Raw genomic sequence first — 19,930 nt, forward strand, 5'->3', positions numbered from 1 at the left:
AGCAGAGCATCTGGCAACAGCCATGCTCTGGTGGTGTCTGCATGGGTACCTAGGCGAGGCAGAGGCCTCTAATGTGGGGAGGCTCACTTCCTCCAACAGGCTGGGCTTCCAGATCTTTCCCTGACCCTTATGTGTTTCCCAGCTTCTTAAGGAGAAGGGAATTTTACATTTTCTCAGTGATATTTCTGAAGGAGTTGAAATAGGATGAGGCCAACGAGGGAAGGAAAATACTCGTCTTCCACACCTCCAGAACACCTGCTTCCTGGAGTCCCACCCTCAGGAACCCAGAGCTCCAGCTGGTACCACTTACCCAGCAGCCCCAGGGCCAGGCCCCCCAGAGCAATTCCCATGGCTCGTCCTCTCTCATGGTCATCTGTGTAGACACTGGCCAGCATCCCAAGACCTGTGCAGAGAGTGACAGATGCAACTGGCCCCCAGGGGCTTCTGTCCACCTCTCAGAGCCCTTGGTCCCACCCTGTTATCTCTTCAGTGACAATCTTAGCTAGAGTTTCGGTTTGAGGGGTTTTACAAAACTTAACCCATAGTATTTTCCAAGTACTGCCCTCCCTAGTCCCCCAGGCCCCCACATTGTCCACTCCTGTTCAGAATATTGTTGAAAGCGCAAGTCCTCAGGGAAGGATAACACAGAAAATCCATTGTCTGATTATACCATGTTTCATAGCATTTTCTTGTTTCTGAGCACGTTTCCCTAAATGAGGGATTACAGAGCAGGTCAGGGAAAGGAAAACCTAGGCACACAGAGATCATTCTATTTAACAGGGATGCCCAGGGAAGAGCAGGAAAGCACTGGGGACCTGGAAGAGAGTGTGGGCTAGTGCTGTACGGCAGCTGGACTCTCAGGCCTTCATAGTCATGGGTGAAATGACATAAAATCCAAATTCACAGGATTGCATTAGATAGTGTATTCACCAGTACTGTGAAAACTATGCTGATATTACCCATAGTATTAACATGATTATTCCTATAAAGTACTAAGAGGGGAACAGACAAAGGACCATTGAGTGGCACTAAATAAAAGCCTGCCCTTCTTCATGATTTCACTGGAGGCTTGTTCTGACCTGAGCTAGCTGCATCTGAATATTAGCAGAGGAAGTTACGTCAGGCTCAGGGATCTATGGACCCTGTCAGAAATTCTATAATACCTTTTTTTTTTTTTTTTTTTTTTTTTTTTTTGAGTGAGGGTCTAGCTCTGTCACCCAGGCTGAAGTGCAGAGGCACAATCATGGTTCACTGCAGCCTTGACCACCCAGGTTCAAGCCATCCTCCCACTTTAGCCTCCCAAGTAAGTGGGACCACAGGTGCACACCACCATGCCTGGCTAACTTATTCTCTCTTTTTTAATAGAGGTAGGGCTCTCACTATGTTGCCCAGGTTGCACAGGTTGGTCTCAAACTCCTAGAATCAAGCTATCCTCCTGCCTTGGCCTCCCAAAGTGCAGGGATTACAGGTGTGAACCGCTGTGCCCAGCCCAATTCCCTTATTTCTGAATCACAATTTCTATCTATCCGGATGATATTTTCCTTAATTTCTCCATATAAATATAGGATCTGAGGTAGTAAGAGATGTGTGTGTGTGTGTGTGCATGCGTGCATGTGTGTGTGCATGATGAAGTTGCCAGTGTTACCTGCAACAGATGAAAATGAAGATCCAATGCCTTGAAGGGTTCGGGCCACAAAGAGTAGAGTATAGGTCCCAGAGAAAGCAAACACTGGGCAAAGAGAATAGTAAGATAACTGCATTAGCAAATTGCCTTTGCTTCCCTAGCTGCCAGAGAACATGCCCATGATACTGCAGATATGAGTCATGATGCATATGTTTTTAATAAAGCATGATGACTGTTCCCTGTATTTTGAGTTGTCTTTTCAATCTCCTACTCCTCCATCAGAACCACTTTTTAAATGCAAGAAAACTGAGAAACCACAGAAGTATAAACCAAGTCACCACACAGCAGATGGAAGGCTGAGTCTCTACATCTCTTGCCAAGAACCCAACATTCTGTCCACTGAAATGAGGGATGTCCATGAAGCTCAGTGTCCTGGGCTGGAAACTGGTTCTTAGACCATACTGCTGGATCCTCCACGTGCAACACCCAGATCCGGTCTTTACCATTGCTGGGTCTTACAGGGTCATCTGGAGTACAGTGACAGTAAGGAGGTGCTTCGAGGATTATAGGAATTGGGTAGAAAATACTATATTGTGATACAATCAGATCCTTCTTTATATCTTATATTGAATGATCTTTTAACCAGACAAAATCAGCATTTATTAAATTATACTGAATACGCAGCTCTCCTAGACTCTGTAGCAAATGCAAAATTAAAATAACGTCTAGTTACTGCCCTTGAAGAGGGTCAGTTGTTGAGGATGAACATCCATGAAACTGAGAACCAACAGGAATATGTTACCAACACGAAATCAGAGGGTGCTGCTGGTCAGGGTAGTTAAGTCCAGACATGTCTCACCTCCAATTCCAGAATAATGTCTCCTAGAGTAAGAATAATCTCCTCAAAGTGTCTGAATCAGAAGGATTGTAATCCCTTTGCCTGTTCATTAATGTCTTTGGTTGTGTTTTTAATCTTCTCCCATTACTTCCCGACAGACATGATCACACTGAACTTCTCCTTGTTTCCCAAAGATGCACATTCTTGGTCTCTCCTTTCCTGGCCACCAGCATCTTTTCTCAGGCTTTGTTATCTCCAATCTTTTCTGTGTACCCTTCCAATGTCCTTTGAGAACAGAGTGGCCCACTCATCTTGGTCTGCCCGGAACTTCCTTGTTTTTAAAACTGAAACTCAAAATACCGCCACAAAAACAGAAAGTCTGACATCCTGGGAAGCCCCTCGCTATAGTGTGGATATGGGTTGTTTGTCCTGACCAATTCTCATGTTGAACTTTGATCCCCAGTGTTGGAGATGGGGCCCAGGGGGAAGATGTTTGAGTTATGGAGGCGGATCCCTCATGAATAGTTTAATGTCCTTCATTAGGTGGTGAGTGAGTTCTCACTCTACAGTTCTCTCAAGAGCTGGTGGTTTAAAAAAGGCTTCTTTTGCTTCCTCTCTCATCTCTGCACAGCCAGCTCCCCTTCACCTTCCACCATGAGTGAAAGCTTCCTGTAGCCCACACCAGAAGCAGATGCTGGTGCCATGCTTCTTTTCTTTTCTTGTTTTTTTTTTTTTTTTTTTTTTTTTTTTGAGACAGAGTCTTGCTCTGTCGCCCAGGCTGGAGTGCAGTGGCCAGATCTCAGCTTACTGCAAGCTCTGCCTCCCGGGTTCACGCCATTCTCCTGCCTCAGCCTCCTGAGTAGCTGGGACTACAGGAACCCGCCACCTCGCCAGGCTAGTTTTTTTGTATTTCTTTTACAGACGGGGTTTCACCGTGTTAGCGAGGATGGTCTCGATCTCCTGACCTCGTGATCCGCCCGTCTTGGCCTCCCAAAGTGCTGGGATTACAGGCTTGAGCCACTGCGCCCGGCCGGCATCATGCTTCTTGTAGAGTCTGCAGAACCATGAGCCCACAGACCTCTTTCTAATATAAATGACCCAGCCTCAGGTATTCCTTTATAGCAATGCTAAATGGACTAAGACACCCCTCAATTCCAGGCAAACCAAGAGAGTAGGTCATTCTATTTAGGAAGACCAAAGCAGTTTTTTGTTTTCACTTTGGACCCTTTACATGGGCCACCAGTTCACTCTTGATTACATTAGGCATGGCTCCTAGTTGGCGGATGGAGAGGTTAAGGGTAGTAATGGGCATCAACATTCTCTTTTAAGTATTTTTTTGAAACGTTGGACAATACTACAAGGATACCCTAAACATCAAAATTATTTTCTTTTGGTTAGAATTGGGCCAACTCCATATAGTCACACAGCTATCCTATGGAAATAATAATTATTTAACATATATAGTTTACTTTAAAAGTGAAACTTTTAAAACATGAGTTCTTGGCAGAGAATCAGGCAAGGATAGCCCGTTAAAACATCTCAGATCCACTAGCACATCACATTGTCTTACTTCTCAGTGTGTGTCTTATGTCTCCCCAGGCAACCATCATACACTTCTGATACCTGGAATCATGTCTTTTCATTCTTTATGTGACTATGGCCTTCTGGGCATTATACATGCACTGTATAAAATTGTATGGAATAAATCTTAAGTCTCATTTGATGAAATAGGGCATCTTATTTTTAAATTTGCTGCCTAGCATAGGCTGAGCTTCTAGAAGTTCCATGAACAGTGCTAACTTGAATTTCTGCATTTTCTTCAAGTCCGCTAAAATTTCACAAACAAGATGCAGTTCTCAGAGAGAACCTCACACCTCAAGTTCTTGCACTTTGCAGCCTTCCAGCCCAGAATGCAACACATTCTTGTTAAATATTGGGTTGATAGGAATCAAGTCCTGTGCTGGGAAAGAAGAGAAGTTGAGGAAGAGGAAGAGAGAAAGTAGATAAGAAACAGAAAGGTAATAAGAAAAACTTGAGGGAGAAGGAGGTATGTTGTTGGAGAGCAGAGGATCAGCAGGGCCATTGGGAACCAAGGCTGGATCCACAGGCTGCCTTAAACTGCAAACGCTAACCCCTTTTCATTCCTTCTTCCTTTACTTCTCAGCATCAATTTCCAGACTTGCTTTTCTCATGTACTGTGTTTATTCCATCTCCATTTTATTAGAAACATTTAGCTGATCCTGGATAGACTATTTGTCTTTCTCTTTCTTATTTCTTTAGAAAATTTACTTTTCTAAGCTTAACCTTTAAAGTCCTTAACTGAAAAGGAGTAGGCTTTTTGGAATTTTCCAGATGTTATTGTCCAATTTCCACTTTTTTGTTAGTTGTCCTTTACCCTGGCATATCGAAATAATATTGCTTCTTGTAGATGGAAAGTTTGCATTAAACTTGCTCAAGGGATTACTGATACATACATAACACACACACACACACACACACACACACACACACACCATAGCATACATATTCAAGCAGCTTTCATTATGTCCAGCTGAAGGGAATAAAATATCTGCTCTTGTATAGCAGAAGAGACCAATTCCAACTAGACTGAATTGTCACTACTGTTATAGTCCGCATACCAAAAAGAGCAGAGCATTTAAATCAATATCCCAGTCTGCTTAGTCAGATGCCTAATTACTTTCTAGGCTACCCTGCTATCTACACCACACTCACTTGATTAAATCAAAGGTAATCAGTGAAGGGAAGAGAAGAGGAAGCAAATTACTTACTAACTGTGGAGAGAAACATGATAATAAAGCCAGCAAACATGGGGATATGATATCCAATCCTAAAAGGGAATTGAAAAAAAAAGATGCAATTCCAACAGGCACTCATATACTTGGACTACATTTTTAAATGTAAGTGGGAGCAGAAATGCAGCTATTTGGGTATATGGTAAAACATGCCTCTGAATGTAGCGTGGAGACGAAACAGTGGATGAGTACGAGCAAATAAACCAGCATGCAAATATGACCATATGTTAGGGCCAAAATTCTCATTTCCAGAAAGGATAGCCTAGGTAGAGTGTATAGGTAGAGTGTATATCTCTTAAAAATATCAGAATAATCCTAAATACAACTCCTGGGAAGCCCATGCTCTAGATTACAACAGGACTGTCCCGTTCATACCCTTTTCCCATTCAAGCCATGCTCCAGGTCACTGATACAACATCACAGCACACTGCTGTTCATGGTTCTCTTCTCGGTACTCAATACTCAATATATCACTAAGAAAATCTGATCCCATGACATTTCATCAGTAACATGTTATTCTTTGCATAACGAGCTTTCCAAATAGCTGACTCCCCTGGTGAACCAGACAAGTGAGTATTTCTTCTTTTTCCCTTCCAACCCCCTTTCTATACTTTTCTAGTCCTCTACTCCTGTGTACCCTGCAGGGCCCTACACCCAGCGAGATACCTGTTGGTGAGAGGGCCCACGAAAGGGTTGACCAGAAGTTGCATCACAGCCTTTGAAGCAAACAGAACCCCAACCCGGGTATTCTCTTCCTCCAAGAATTCTGTGCCTTGCAAGCAGTTGTTTTTAGGAGCTGAGACGGCTTCAGTGGCTGGAGGTGGGATGGTGCTGGCGGTGTCATTCATCCATGCTATGCCACTGGGCACGCTTTCTTCAACAGCCATGGTGGTGTTGTCGAAGAAGGAGAAGATGGTGGAAAAGGCAGGAGAGGCGAGGGCATGTGGGGAACTTCCGGCATGGCCGAGGTGCAGAGAAGAGTTGACTTCTTTGAACTCCATGTCATACAGGAAGGTGGGCACAATTGGTACTGAAAGTCAGAGGACAGGTTATGGGGGCTAAGGACAGATGTCATCTTACCACTGAAAGCCAAGGGGCTAAGGACAGATGTCAATTCTACTGAAAGTCAAGGAAGACAGGTGATGGGAACTAAGGGCAAATGTCATCTTGCCACTGCAGGGTTCAGGGGCACTGTGACGAGGTTCAGCCTTATGCCCAAGGCTGGTGTCTGGAGTGGCATGGTTTAAAATCTACTAAAAGACTGTCCCTACTCAAGTTATCCTGTTAGCTAAAGTAGCTAATTTCTGACCTTATATAATTAGTTCTCATTCTTCATGGTTTCCACATTGGCTAACTCTCCTACTCACTTAGATTGACATGGAACCCTCCAAACCAACACGCACTGAGCTACCACAACATTTCGCAGACATGTCCAGCTCTCACACAGACCTGGCCAGAGGAGGGGATAGGAGGAGGCAGGGCAGGCTGGTCAGAGGAGCCTCAGCTCTGGGACCCCTGGACAGGGCTTGAATCCCAACTCTGGCACCTGTTAGTGGAGAGGCCTTGGGCAAGTCACTTAACACTTTTGAACTTGTTTTTCTCTTCTACAAAGAAAATAGGATTTACCATGATGTTTAAGATTTAAGATTATAATTGTGTGTGTGTGTGTGTGTGTGTGTGTGTGTGTGTATGTGTGTGTGTTTCCCCTGGGAGCAATGATTCAGTATTCACTAATTCAGTGTTTGCAGTGACTTTACAGAATATAACTGTAACTACAGAACTATGAATAATGAGAAGTGATTGTATTGGATTAACAAATTGTCTCAGAAAGATCCTTATTTAAAAACATATATTTTACCCAAGAGGAGAAACCTTTTAGTACCCATTTATACACGGGTATAACTTAATGTAATGATCAAGAGAGTATCAACTAAAAAAAGGAGGATTCTGAAGGAAAGAACCACATGGAAGGTAAGGTCTTGATAAGAAATTGGATATCCAAATAAAATATGCTGTTTTTATAGAGCAGAGGCCAGAAAGGCACCGCTGTGAGAAGATGCTCACTGGCCCAGAGGCACTTGTAGTCATTAACACCTTGAGAAGACAGTCTGGGGAGGAAGAAAAGTACAGCCAGTTCTGGCTCCAGGCCATCCTCTTCTCCAGTCAGACCCTCTCTGGACCTCCTTCTTTTTGAACCTCCTGAGTCTTTTAGCTATGTTTGACAAGTTTCAGACTCCATTTTCTGTAGGTTTTTTTTTTCCCCCATACCTAACAACCTCTGTGTGTTTTTGAGCATAAAAAGGAAAATTCTCAGATGGATTCGCTGTTGAACTCAAGCAGGGTGTATGCTGCCTGCTGGGGCCCAAAGCAAATTAACCCTCAGCACAAAGACCCCCCCCAAACGTACCCACCACAGTAAGCAGCATGTTGTCCAGGAGCAGAGCGACGAATACCACCACCAGTACCAGCTGCCGGGACGCTCTCCCCTCCTTCAGCAACCGCTGGGGAGCGACCAGAACAGTCCGGAGCATGGCGAGGGCCAAGCTGGGGCAGTCTTCCCCTGCAGGCTCTTAGGGAAGGTCCTGTGACAGCTACAGGTCTCCTGCAGCCTTTACAGAAGAGGGGAGGGAGGCTGCCCGGATGAATGAAACTCACTATTAAAACGAAAAGTGCAAAGGGTTGCAAGTAGTATGATATTTGGAAACATCTCCATGTCTGTGTCACTGTTCACTTCTTACACAACTCAATAACTCCACCTGGTTCCCAGAATGCCTTCCAAGTAAGCATTGCTTACTAGCTATTTATGTCTGGATTTATATCTAGCCATTAAATTCAAGGGAAATTAATGCCTAGATATAAATCCAGAAAAAAATAGATGCTCTACAGATCACTTAACCCTGTGTTTTTCAAACATCCGACATTTATTTGCCTATCACATTGATGGTTTATGTCATATCTGAGGACTACCTGTACTATCATTTACTTCATCTTTTCCTCTAAATCCACTCTTTTAAAATACTGAGATACTGCCAGGTATGGTGGCATGTGCCTGAAGTCGCTGTTACTTGGGAGGCTGAGGTGGGAGGATATCTTGAGCCCAGGAGTTTGAGTCCAGCCTGGACAGCATAGCAAGACCCCTATCTCTCAAAAAAATTTTAAAACCAACATAGATATTGATATCATGTTTCAAAAAGTAATTTTATGTGGCAAGCAAAAAAAAAAACAACAGTATGGTCTATGTTTTAGGTGTTACCCCAAAATACTTCACATGGCACAGTGTCACTTGGGCTGCCCCCTGAGAAACACTGGTATAGACCAACCTTCATCTCATAGACAAGAAACCTGAGCCTCTGGAGGTTAGGAGACTTGTTTGGGGTTGCACAATTAGTGTCAAACTGGGATGAAACCCCAGGCTTTTCAATTTGCAGGCTTATCCTCTACCATTTTCCCTTGCTCTGTGGTTCTAGAAGCACTCTCATGCTTTTGTTTGAGCAGAAACCCCTGCTCAGAAAGATGCCTTCATCTGTGAAAGTAAAATACTGACTTTCCTGATTAGTTTTCTATTTAGGATTTCATATCATTAGTCAGCATTAAGTCACAGTACCTTGTCAAACTTCAAGTAAAAAGAATTTCTGGGAAGAATTTCGTTTTCTTTGATGTGGCTTCTGTTGTGGTATCAACAATACCAGTCATTTAAATTTTAAAATAGATTACCATCATGAAATCTATCGGGTCCTAAAAATTGTATACTCTTTGACTTAGTAACTCTAAGGAAGCCATCCTAAAAAAAAAGATCAGAGAGATCAGAGATGTAGCCAAAGACTTCTACTCAAAATGACCCATTGCAGAATGATTTTTATTACTGAAGAAAAGTCAAACATGTTAATGGTGGATTATTAAGCAGCTCTTAAAAATTATATTTTCAAATAATTTTAGTGACGTAGAAAATACCATTACTATAATGTTAAGTAAAAAAGGGAAATTCAACTGTAGTTTCAGCTTGATCTCTAATGTCTAAAAATAAATATATGGGCACGTTTTTGAGAGAGCGGAAGGATACTCAAACGCCAGTTATTCATAATCAACGACTTCAGTCATTTTCTGTATATTTCTAAATATTCAATAATGAGCTACTTTCTTAATTAAGGAAGTAAATAATTTTAAACGATTATCACTGGAGTTCAATAGTCAGCCTCCCATGTTGGGAGTATCCCAAGCACTGAGCTACTCTGTTGTAAGCCCAGGGCTGGAAGAACCTTCTCACTACTACAGATTAATGTGACGAAGGTCCTAAGTGAACCAAACTCTCAGTTAAGTTTTAACCAGTAAATGCATGCAATTACTTAAGATCCTTCATTTCTCTGTATAAATGAGGTATATCTGAATACAAATGGACTTAGGATATGTGTGGATAAGAATAAAAGACAAGCCAGAGAAAACTAAAAGACATAGCGAATGAAGGAAGTACTACAAAGAAAGAGAAACGCACACACCAAAATCCCAAAACGAAACCAAACAAAACCAGGAATTTGCCAACAAATCAAGAGTAAACTTTACTTAACAGTCAAAATCCTCTGCGAGAGACATGAATCACAAGGAAAGATTAAATTTGTCTGGAGAGAGAAAAATCTTACCTTGGAGCCCATCTTGGTGTGAGGCGCTCAGTGAGGTATTGGCAGCTGTTAGCAAGACAGCAGGAACACTGTTCTCTGAACGTGGATGTGTTGATAGATTTACTGCCTCCTGTTATCTGAGGATGCTGTGTATGTGTGCGTGTGTGTGCCCTTTGTCCACAAAGATTTAATTGCAACCTCCAACAGGGTTCATTCAGACCCTCAGCTCCCTGCGTCAAAGGCAGGAAGGCAGGGCTGGAGAGGATAAAGAGAGGGGAGATATTATCCTAAGCAAAGAGGCACTGGACTGCACTGCTTTGCATCTGTACTTGTCTATCATCGAACTCTTTAACTCTTGCCTGAGTCTGAATACAAATTGGAAGCCAAGATGGAACCAGCGTGCAGTTTGCATTCCTTGCTATTTAGTCAAAGAGGCTCCATGTACTAGAGTTTAGCTTCCTGAAAAGAAACAATGCATGTTGTTCTCAAGCCATAGAACCCCATCATCTACTGCCTCGGTAAAGACTTAGATTGTGCACTGTGTCTTCACATCGCATTACTGGCTCAGTGCCTGATACATGGTAGCATCCAATAAATATTTCTTGCATGAACGACTGGACGGCTAATTACAGGAGAAAGTGCCGCTCATTGTGGGATCTTGAGAGGCTCTATTGATCTATATTATTCTGACATTAAACCATGGGTGGCTCAAAGAACATAAACAATTTATGAAAAAGCAAATACAATTTATGAGCAAGAGCAGCGCAGAGGTTTCCTATTGTGGAATTAGTGGGCCCCTCCTAATTGTGGGAATTAACTAGGGAACTTTTGATTTGACGCTAAAAAAAGGACAGCGCTTTTTTAATTTTTTTTTTTTTTTTTTTTTGAGACAGAGTCTCGGTCTGTCACCCAGGCTGGAGTGCAGTGGCACGATCTTGGCTCACTGCAACCTCCACCACCTGGGTTCAAGCAATCCTCTAATCTCAGCCTCCTCAGTAGCTGGGATTACAGGTGCGTGCCAACATGCTCAGCAAATTTTTGTATTTTTAGTAGAGACAGGATTTCACCATGTTGGCCAGGGTGGTCTCGAACTCCTGATCTCAAGTGATCCTCCTGCCTTGGCCTCTCAAAGTGCTACGATTACAGACGTGAGCCATAGCACCCGGCCTAGATGGAAAGAGTTTTAAAATGTAAACCTAGAGAGAGAAATAGGAAGCAGAAACAAAGACATCAGCAGAGTGTATTCATTCCTATAGTTTGCTGCTATCACAAATTACTACAAACTGGTGGCTTTAAAACAGCATGTATTTAGTATATTGCAGTTCTGGAGGTCAGAAGTCCAAAATATGTCATACTGGGTTAAAATGAAGGTTTCGGCAGGGCTGTATTCCTTCTGGAGATTCTGCGAGAGGGTTGTTTCCTTGCCTTTTCCAGCTTCCAGAGGCCTCCTGCATTTCTTGGCTCCTGGCCACGTTTACCTTCAAAGCTAGTAGCAATGCATGTTCAACTCTCCCTCTGACTCTGAGCCTTCCTCCCTCTTTCATTCTAAGGACTCACGGGATGACCCTGGGCCCAGCCAGATAGATATTCCAAGATCACCTCCCCATCTCAAGATCCTTAATCATGTCTGCAAAGTCCCTTTTACCATGTAAGGCAACATACTCACAACTTCCAGGATTAGGAGATGGTCATCTCTGGGGTGCCACTGTCCCACTCTCTACAGGGAGCATGGCATACAGTCCCCCACTTACATGCAGGGCCTGTGGCCTGAGCCTCTAGGGAATGAGGGGGTTAGGGCCAAAAGATGGAGGAGCTGTATAATAATTAATATAATAATAAAGCTGTACTGATAATAATAAAGATATTTGCAAGACTCTGGGCATAAGGCAGCATCCTTTATGGAGTCCAGGTGACAATTCTGCCACCATGCCCTCCACCCCTTTAAGTACAGTGTTACAACTCTGAGGGTTGACAGCTTCCAGCATAGTACAGCTGTGTCCAATAGAGGGCGCTAGAGGCAGAGGGCTTGGGTAGAGCAGCCTCACAGGGATGTTCCGAGACCCCACCTAAGTGGGGATGCCTCCCAAAAATTGGGAAATCAAGGTTTTGGCAAACTGAGGGCCTGGGAAAGCAGGTAAAGACTAAGAATCATCATATGTTGGGCAATAATAAGAATAAGAGCAACAATAACAGTAGCTATCATTTATGGATTACCTACATTTGGCCATGTTTCTAATACATACTCATACATTATATGGATAATACATATTAGTTCAAATAGATATATTTTTTCAGTTTATTGTAACCATGCTAGCATTCACAGGCTGGCCAAGTCTGGGGTCTCCTCACAAACGCCCATCACTATTAATAATCAAAGTGTCGTCTATTAAAAATGAATGAGCACTCATCTTCCTCCCTTTAATCATATAATGTAAAAAATAAATAAATAAGCTGTGAGTACGGTGGAATGGAAATTCACATGCACTATTGGCAGCTAGGCAAATACCATTCTTTTAGAAAGCAGCGTGGTTTTCTATCCTTTGTCTTTGAAGTTATAAAATGTATGTTGCTTTTGATCCAGTAATTTCACCTCTTAGGAATCTATCTAAAAAGGTATGCTAAAATATGGAGGAAGAGAGGGAAATCATAGGTACAAAATTTTTATCATAGGATTTAGAGCAAAACTAGAAACATCTCATATGTCCAACTGTAGAAATTATTTAAGTGCATGAGCTTGAAGGACTGTCATGTTGCCCTTAAAACAGATTTTAAAAGGGTTATAATGAAGACTATATATCAAGTTGGAAAAAATTATATATATATACATAATTTATATTTATAGATTACATATATAACATGTAATTTATATTCTATAATATGTTATACATAATATGTCATTTATATTATATGTATATACACACAGATATTACGACAGAAAGTAAAAAAGTACAATATAAAACTTTATGTAAATTGGAGCTGGGTTTGGTGGCTCATGCCTGTAATCCCACCACTTTGGGAGGCTGAGGCAGGTAGATTACTTGAGGTAAGGAGTTCAAGACCAGCCTGGCCAACATGACAAAACCTTGTCTCTACTAAAAATACAAAAGTTAGCCAGGCGTGGTGGTGCACACCTGTAGTCCCAACTACTTGAGGGGCTGAGGCACAAGAATCACTTAAACCCGGGAGGCAGAGGTTGCGGTAAACCAAGATCGCGCCACTGCACTCCAGCTTGGGCAATAGAGTGAGACTCTGTTTAAAAAAAAAAAAAAAAAAACTTTATGTAAATTCACAGTAGCATTATGCACAATAGCTAAAAGATGAAAGCAACCCACATGTCCCTCAATGGATGAATAAAGGAAATTCTGATCCTTGCTGTAACATAGATGAATCTTGAGGACATTATGCTAAGTGAAATAAGTCAGTCACCACAGGACAAATACTATGTAATTCCATTTATATGAGGTAAGTATTATAGTCAATTTCAAAGACATAGAAAATACGATGGTGGTTTTCAGGGTCAGAGGGAAGAGGGAAATGGGAAGTGATTGTTTAATGGGTATACAGTTTCAGTTTTGCAAGACGAAAACTTCTGGAGATTGGTCAGTTGCACAATAATGCGGGTATACTCAACACTACTGAACCACACACTTAAAAATGGTTAAAACGGCAAATTTTATGTCATGTATATTTTGCCACAATTAAAAACATAAAAACAATACTTTATGTACATTGTGATTATAGAAGTGGTTAGGCCCAATGGCAAAATTATGGAAGATTTTAAATTTATTATTTAAATAATAGTGAACAAAACTTAAAAATGAAGCACTGCCAGTAAAAAGTAACAGCTCAGTCTATACTGGTGGACTCTGAGCCCTTGCAAATAAATAATAATTTCTAGCCAGAGCATCCTGTTGAGAACTCTCTGAGACTGAAATTGAAGTTCGAGGCTCTTTGATAGCTGCTCTGTTATCTTCCTAGTTAAAGTGGTTGGCATACAACATCCTCAGACAGACGGCTTTTTCTCTGGGCCAAATAATATCTATAACCCAATTACATGTACCCTGGGCTGTGGTTGACATGGCCTGCCAGAGGAGCCTGTCCTGTGACTAAGACCTGGAGGGCGCTTTTGTTTCTCATTGCTTCCTGTTTCCTGTGCTGTTCAAATATTTAACAATCAGTTCCAACTTCTTCCATTCAGCACATGTCATTGTCCCAGCCTCGGATTGGAGGCTGACTTTGGTTCAGGAGTCACAGGCTTCTGAAAACAAAGCCTAAGAGGAATCAGGGCGGATACTTTACAGCCATGATATGCAGGGCACTGTGGACCCTGTAGGAGTGGATATGTGTCCAAAAGACAGGGAATTGCTATGTCTGTAAAGCAAGGGAAGTGCTGGTTTCAGATCCAAGGGAAAAGGAGGTTCTAAAAAAGTAAAATCAGCAACAACTGGAACCCTATTGAACAGTTCTATTGTAGGGACAGTGGTAGCAAACTCAGCAATAAATAAGTGATAGGGAAATTCAGTTAGGAAGATGCAGGACCTACCCCCAACCCACCACCAAAACTGGCATCCCTTCACAACATCAAAAATATTGGAAAATAAAACAATAAAAAATAACAATACAGACTGGGTGTGGTGGCTGACATCTATAATCCTAGTGCTTTGGGAAGCCAAAGCAGCAGGACTGCTTGAGCTCAGGAGGTCGAGGCTGCAGTGAGCCACGATTGCGCCACTGCACTCCTGGGTGACAGAGCAAGACCTGTGTCTCAAAACAACAACAACAACAACAACAACAACAACAAAATCCAATCAACCAACCAACAAAACAAAACAAAACAAAAACCAAAAACCAATACAACCATAAAAAATAACACAAGTAAAAAACCAGTAAAGTACAATAACTACTTCCATAGCATTTACCTTGTGTCAGGTATTAACAGTAACCCAGAGTTGATTTAAAGTATACAGGAGTATGTGCATAGGTTATGTGCAAATACCACACCATTTTATATCAGAGACTTGAACTTTCATGGATTTTGGTTTCTGCAGGAGGTCCTGGAACCAACCCCCCATGGATACTGAGAGATGATTATATACCATTTCAAAAACCCTCTCTAACTATCCAGTGTCAGCCTGGCCACTTTCCCTGATTGTCAGGGTGGATTAACTCTGCCTAGTTTGACTCAAACCTGCTTTGCATGGAAAATGCAGGCACAGTTACATCGACTGGCCAGAACTTCTGCCTCCTTCCCTTTGTTTCATCTTAGAACTATGCAGGAGATGGTTAAGAAGCAGACTGGCCAGATCCAAAATCAGAGATATCAAGTTCTATGACATGTGGGAGACGTTGCCCTGGATTACGGTTATCTGTCTCTGGAGCCTAAACTTTAAGGACGGGAGTTTTTATCCTACCCGTCTCGGTATTCCACCCAGCACCAGGCATCTGGCCCGATAGAGATGATCAATAACTATTGATGGTTTTTGTTGGTAATGATGAGGTTGGGTCATTCTTGCCTCTCTGAGTATCGCATAAGACTGGCAAGGTATTGGAAGCTTTGAAGTAGACATGCACCTCCCAGAGCCCCCCGCGCTTCAGAATGGGAATAAGCACATTCCAGCTTTTACTTGGAATTCAGCTCTCAGACCCACCCATCCTTGATTGTGTGAGCAGGATTCCACAGGCAGAGCTGATGGGTTTAAAACCCACCATAGATTCTTGAGATCTTAACCTTGGCAATGGCTCCTTGTTAACTTTAATTTATATGAAAGATATAGAAAAATCTACCATCCCCAAAATCATTGTGGGTGACCAGGGAGTCTGTGGAAATATCCGTATTTTCAATGGAGCAGGAAGGGCCAGTGTTAATGTCTCTTAGAAAGAAACGTCATGTTTTCTACAAGTATCTTTTTAGAAATACTAGGACACAGAAAAGAAGCATCTGAATGATCAGTTTCAGTCCTGGGTCTGCCATTCACTTAGCTGTGAGACGTTGGACAAACTGCCTGATTGCTCGGTACTTCCATTTGCTGACTTAGAGCATTCTTGTGAAGATTCAAAAAAAAATAAATAAACAGTAAACACTTAGAAGAGTGCCTGGCACACAGTGGGCACATAATGTTTATCCTATGCACTCTCTTATCAGAAAAACAGTAAACTACTAACTCTGCTCTCACTGAACTCCCATTTGTGTTGAGGGAATTTCTAAACACTAAGTTCCCTAAAATAAATTCCTCTTCTAAGTGCAGCATTCACCGTGAAATGCTTCAGAACTCTTATCTCATGCTGACCATGAGAATGCATAAACCTTGCTCAAGACTTACTTCCACCCAATATTGTTCCTCGAATCCAAATCCTTCCCAAGTTATGTCTAACTGAAAAAACCCACCTCCCCTCCCCAGCCCCCCGTGGAGAACCACCTGACCTAAGCCAATCCTCTTTGACCTTTCTCTTACCAGGTAGACAACCCAGCATGCTCTTCCATACTGTTTTGGATGAAAAATCATGTGTGTTCATCTTCTCTCTACAATTCAGCCTTTAGCTGCTTTGAAATAATGTATTATATAGTAATGTCGCCTTTGCTTTAAAGATGTAACCCAAGCCCAGAGGCACAGAGCTAGTTAGGCACAAACCTGAGGCTGCTCCTCCAACTCTCAGTCCAATGTACTCACCACTGAGAGCAGAAACATGTCCTGTGGTCCTTCTGCAGTTCTGCAGTTTTTAGCATGACGTTTAGTTCATGAGCAGTGCTCACTCGGTATGTACTTGTTGATAGAAAATGTCATTCAATTGCTTTGACTTCTCTAATGAACACATCATAAATAAGCCAGGAATTAAGGCCCTTTCTGGCAATGGTCAGATTCAGACTTTGAGACAGTGTTGCCACATTGCCATGACAACAGGTGGAAATGATCCAAATTAGAATACGTCCCTAGAATTTTTCCAGATACCGTCCAATGTTATCAGTCCAGTTGGTCCCCAGGTCATCTTTGACACAGAAAAGAGGCTTCAGGCAGATGCCAGGTCAGAGACTGGGCCTTAGATTTTTTTATTTCAGAGGATCAGACACCTGCAACCATCTTAGAAATAATTTGACTTTCCAAAGTTCCCTTAGATGGGGTTAGAATAGACCCTCTATAATTACTCTGCATCAGAAAGGATCTCCCAGACTTACCCAGATTTGTACACAAGCAACAGGGCCAGAACTAGGTGACTTCAGAGGCCAGGGAGTGAAAAAGGAATGGTCTATGGTGTAGAAAGCTTAGATGGCTGGTGTCTCACTTCCAGAACTTAGGAAAATCACTTTACTTCCCTAAGATGCAGTTTCCTCATCTGTAAATTAGGGAGTTAAGTCTAGTTGAGTGCTAAGATCTATTCTAGGTTTTATAATCACTCTGGTCTTAGAGGTAAAACAATGAGCTCTCATCTAATGTTGACTCTGTCATCTGTTACTAACCCCTTTGACCTGATTTTTATCAGGCCTCTGTAATACAGAACGTTTTTTCTTTTTTTGAGACAGAATCTCACTCTGTCACCCAGGCTGGAGTGCAGTGGTGCAGTCTGGGCTCACTGCAAGCTCCGCCTCCCGGGTTCACACCATTCTCCTGCCTCAGTCTCCCAAGGAGCTGGGACTACAGGCACCCGCCACCATGCCCGGCTAATTTTTTGTAGAGTCGGGGTTCCACCGCGTTAGCCAGGATGGTCTCGATATCCTGACCTCGTGATCTGCCCGCCTCAGCCTCCCAAAGTGCTGGGATTACAGGGGTGAGCCACCGCGCCCGGCCTGTAATATAGAACTTTTAACTTACGGGATTGCATGCTTATTTTACCACCAGCCATAAAACCTGCTCCCTGTTAAAGCGAAAATGACACCATTTTAAACAGAAGCACCTTATTATTTCTCGTTGTACTTTTGATTCAAAAGCATAATGAATGTTCATGCCAAAATGTGACAAATTAAAAAGGAAAGCAAAACATCTCATAATTCAGAGTAGTCACTGTTAATATCAGTATCTACTCCTTTACAATATGTTCCAAGTGTATGTGTATGCAAATAGATAATACAAATCATATTGTGTATGCCACTTCATATAGAATGCTCTACTCAGTACTGCATTACGAAAATTTTCCCACACTTAAACTTTTTTTGTCCATCTTAATGTCTGAATACTTTTTCCATCAAATCAAAGCATCTGATTCCTTTTTGTTGGAACACTTGTGATGTGAAAATGCTGTCATGATCTGGCAACAAAAGAGGGTCTTCGACAAAGGACATTTGGAGTTTCAAGGACAAGTATCCCCATTTCAGACAGCCAGACAACAGGAAAGCAGCACTCGGTAAGAGACCTTCCATCCATCAGCTACTTCTTGGTTTTTATGTTTAAACATTTGCATCACTCTCTTAAGTAGCCATCGTTCTGATCATAGGGGGCCCTCTGCTCTCTCCTCTCTATTCTACTGCACATCTGTGACCCCAGTGACAAGGAAAGTAATATGAGATATGGAAGAGAACCAGAGATCTCAGTTTTAGGAGGTCAATGTGTAGTTTCCAGCCTATATACCTCACTCTGCATCTGATGGTCAGAATTTGAAAATAACCAACACGGCCAGGCGCGAAGGCTCACGTCTGTATTCCCAGCACTTTGGGAGGCCGAGGTGGGTGGATCACCTAAGATCAGCATGTGCAGACCAACCTGGACAACAGGGAGAAACCCTGTCTCTACTAAAAACACAAAAACTAGCTGCATATGGGTGTGGGCACCTGCCATCCCAGCTATTCAGGAGCCTGAGGCATGCGAATCGCTTGAACCTGGTAGTCAGAGGTTGCAGTGAGCCGAGATCATGCTACTGCACTCCAGCCTGGGCAACAGAGCACGACTCTGACTCAAAAAAAAAAAAAAAAAAAAAAAAGCCAACAACAAAGTATATAAAAAATGAATTAGCTTCCTCTATCATATTATGCTGAAAATTTTGTATTGATGATTTTATGTTGTCATATGCCTTGTTACATAGAAACACCTGGGTCTATTTATTTAATCTGTTGTGGTTTGTCTTCATAATATTTTCCTTGATTAGAATTTTCCAGCAAATAAAGAGAGATACACATTATATGGGAAAATTTCAGTCACTGGCATGAGATTTCCTTACCCCCTCTTCTCTATTTTTCTTCCCCAATAATCATTTGTGATAAGAGAATAAGAGTTTGCATTTCTGTCTAAGGTGTTGACTTCTGGAAGCTTCTTTTTAAATTCTTGAGAAGCAGGCATGACATGAAATCTTCCCAACTCACAGATGGAGATTCAAAGACAGAAGGAATTGAGGATTGGCCCAAGGTTGCACTGTGCATAAGGAGACAGTCAGCAATGAAACTGGGCTGGTGATTCTGAGTCTCATGTTTTGACCACATTCCCTACTCCTGGGGAATTCCTGGGATTTTTGCGTTCCTTGGGAGTAAAACAAGGATATGATTTCAGCAAATAACAGGAGGACAATAGCCAGTATACAATATCAGTAGGGTGACTCCTCCTTGGGGCGAGGGGGGAACCCTGTGTACGGAAGAGTAAAATCGGAGGACAACTGTTCATTTTTCAGAAAAGAGCAACACACTTTCATTTATCTAATAGATATTTACTAAGCACTATGTGCAAGTTACCTTGCTAGGTACTTGAGATAGAAGACAAGAAAATAAGATATGGTCCCTGCTTAATACAAACTGGTCAACTAGTCCAGGAGACATGTCATTTCGCTCTTAGAAAACAGCCTGACATGGCCAGGCGCAGTGGCTCACACCTATAATCCCAGCACTTTGGGAGGCCGAGGTGGGCGGATCACGAGGTCAGGAGTTCAAGACCAGCCTGACCAACATGGTGAAACCCCATTTCTACTAAAAATACAAAAATTAGCCAGGCAGTGGCAGGCATCTGTAATTCCAGCTACTCTGGAGGGTGAGGCAGGAGAATCGCTTGAATCCAGGAGGGAGAGGTGGCAGTGAGCCAAGATCATGCCATTGTACTCCAGCATGAGCAACAAAAGCAAGACTCTGTTT

The 19,930-nt window shown here is 42.3% G+C and overlaps 1 protein-coding gene across 4 annotated transcripts in view; it reads right to left on the reverse strand.

Moving 5' to 3' along the window:
- Window positions 1-10,053, reverse strand: part of SLC18A1 (solute carrier family 18 member A1) — a 35,356-nt gene extending 25,303 nt beyond the window's left edge. For 2 of the 4 annotated variants that reach the window (XM_010376363.2, XM_010376361.2), the window contains exons 1-7: window positions 9,910-10,053; window positions 8,596-8,798; window positions 7,683-7,929; window positions 5,942-6,305; window positions 5,252-5,310; window positions 1,646-1,729; window positions 311-403 (exon numbers count right to left, since the gene is read on the reverse strand). In XM_010376363.2, coding sequence (XP_010374665.2) covers window positions 311-403; window positions 1,646-1,729; window positions 5,252-5,310; window positions 5,942-6,305; window positions 7,683-7,806 — 724 coding nt within the window. In that variant the 5' untranslated portion in view covers window positions 7,807-7,929; window positions 8,596-8,798; window positions 9,910-10,053. The remainder of the gene's footprint in view (window positions 1-310; window positions 404-1,645; window positions 1,730-5,251; window positions 5,311-5,941; window positions 6,306-7,682; window positions 7,930-8,595; window positions 8,799-9,909) is intronic. The other 2 variants (XM_010376362.2, XM_010376360.2) reach the window with 2 other exon arrangements.
- Window positions 10,054-19,930: the final 9,877 nt, after the last annotated feature.

Source organism: Rhinopithecus roxellana, chromosome 9, assembly GCF_007565055.1.
Source record: "Rhinopithecus roxellana isolate Shanxi Qingling chromosome 9, ASM756505v1, whole genome shotgun sequence".
NCBI classification, from domain to species: domain Eukaryota; kingdom Metazoa; phylum Chordata; class Mammalia; order Primates; family Cercopithecidae; genus Rhinopithecus; species Rhinopithecus roxellana.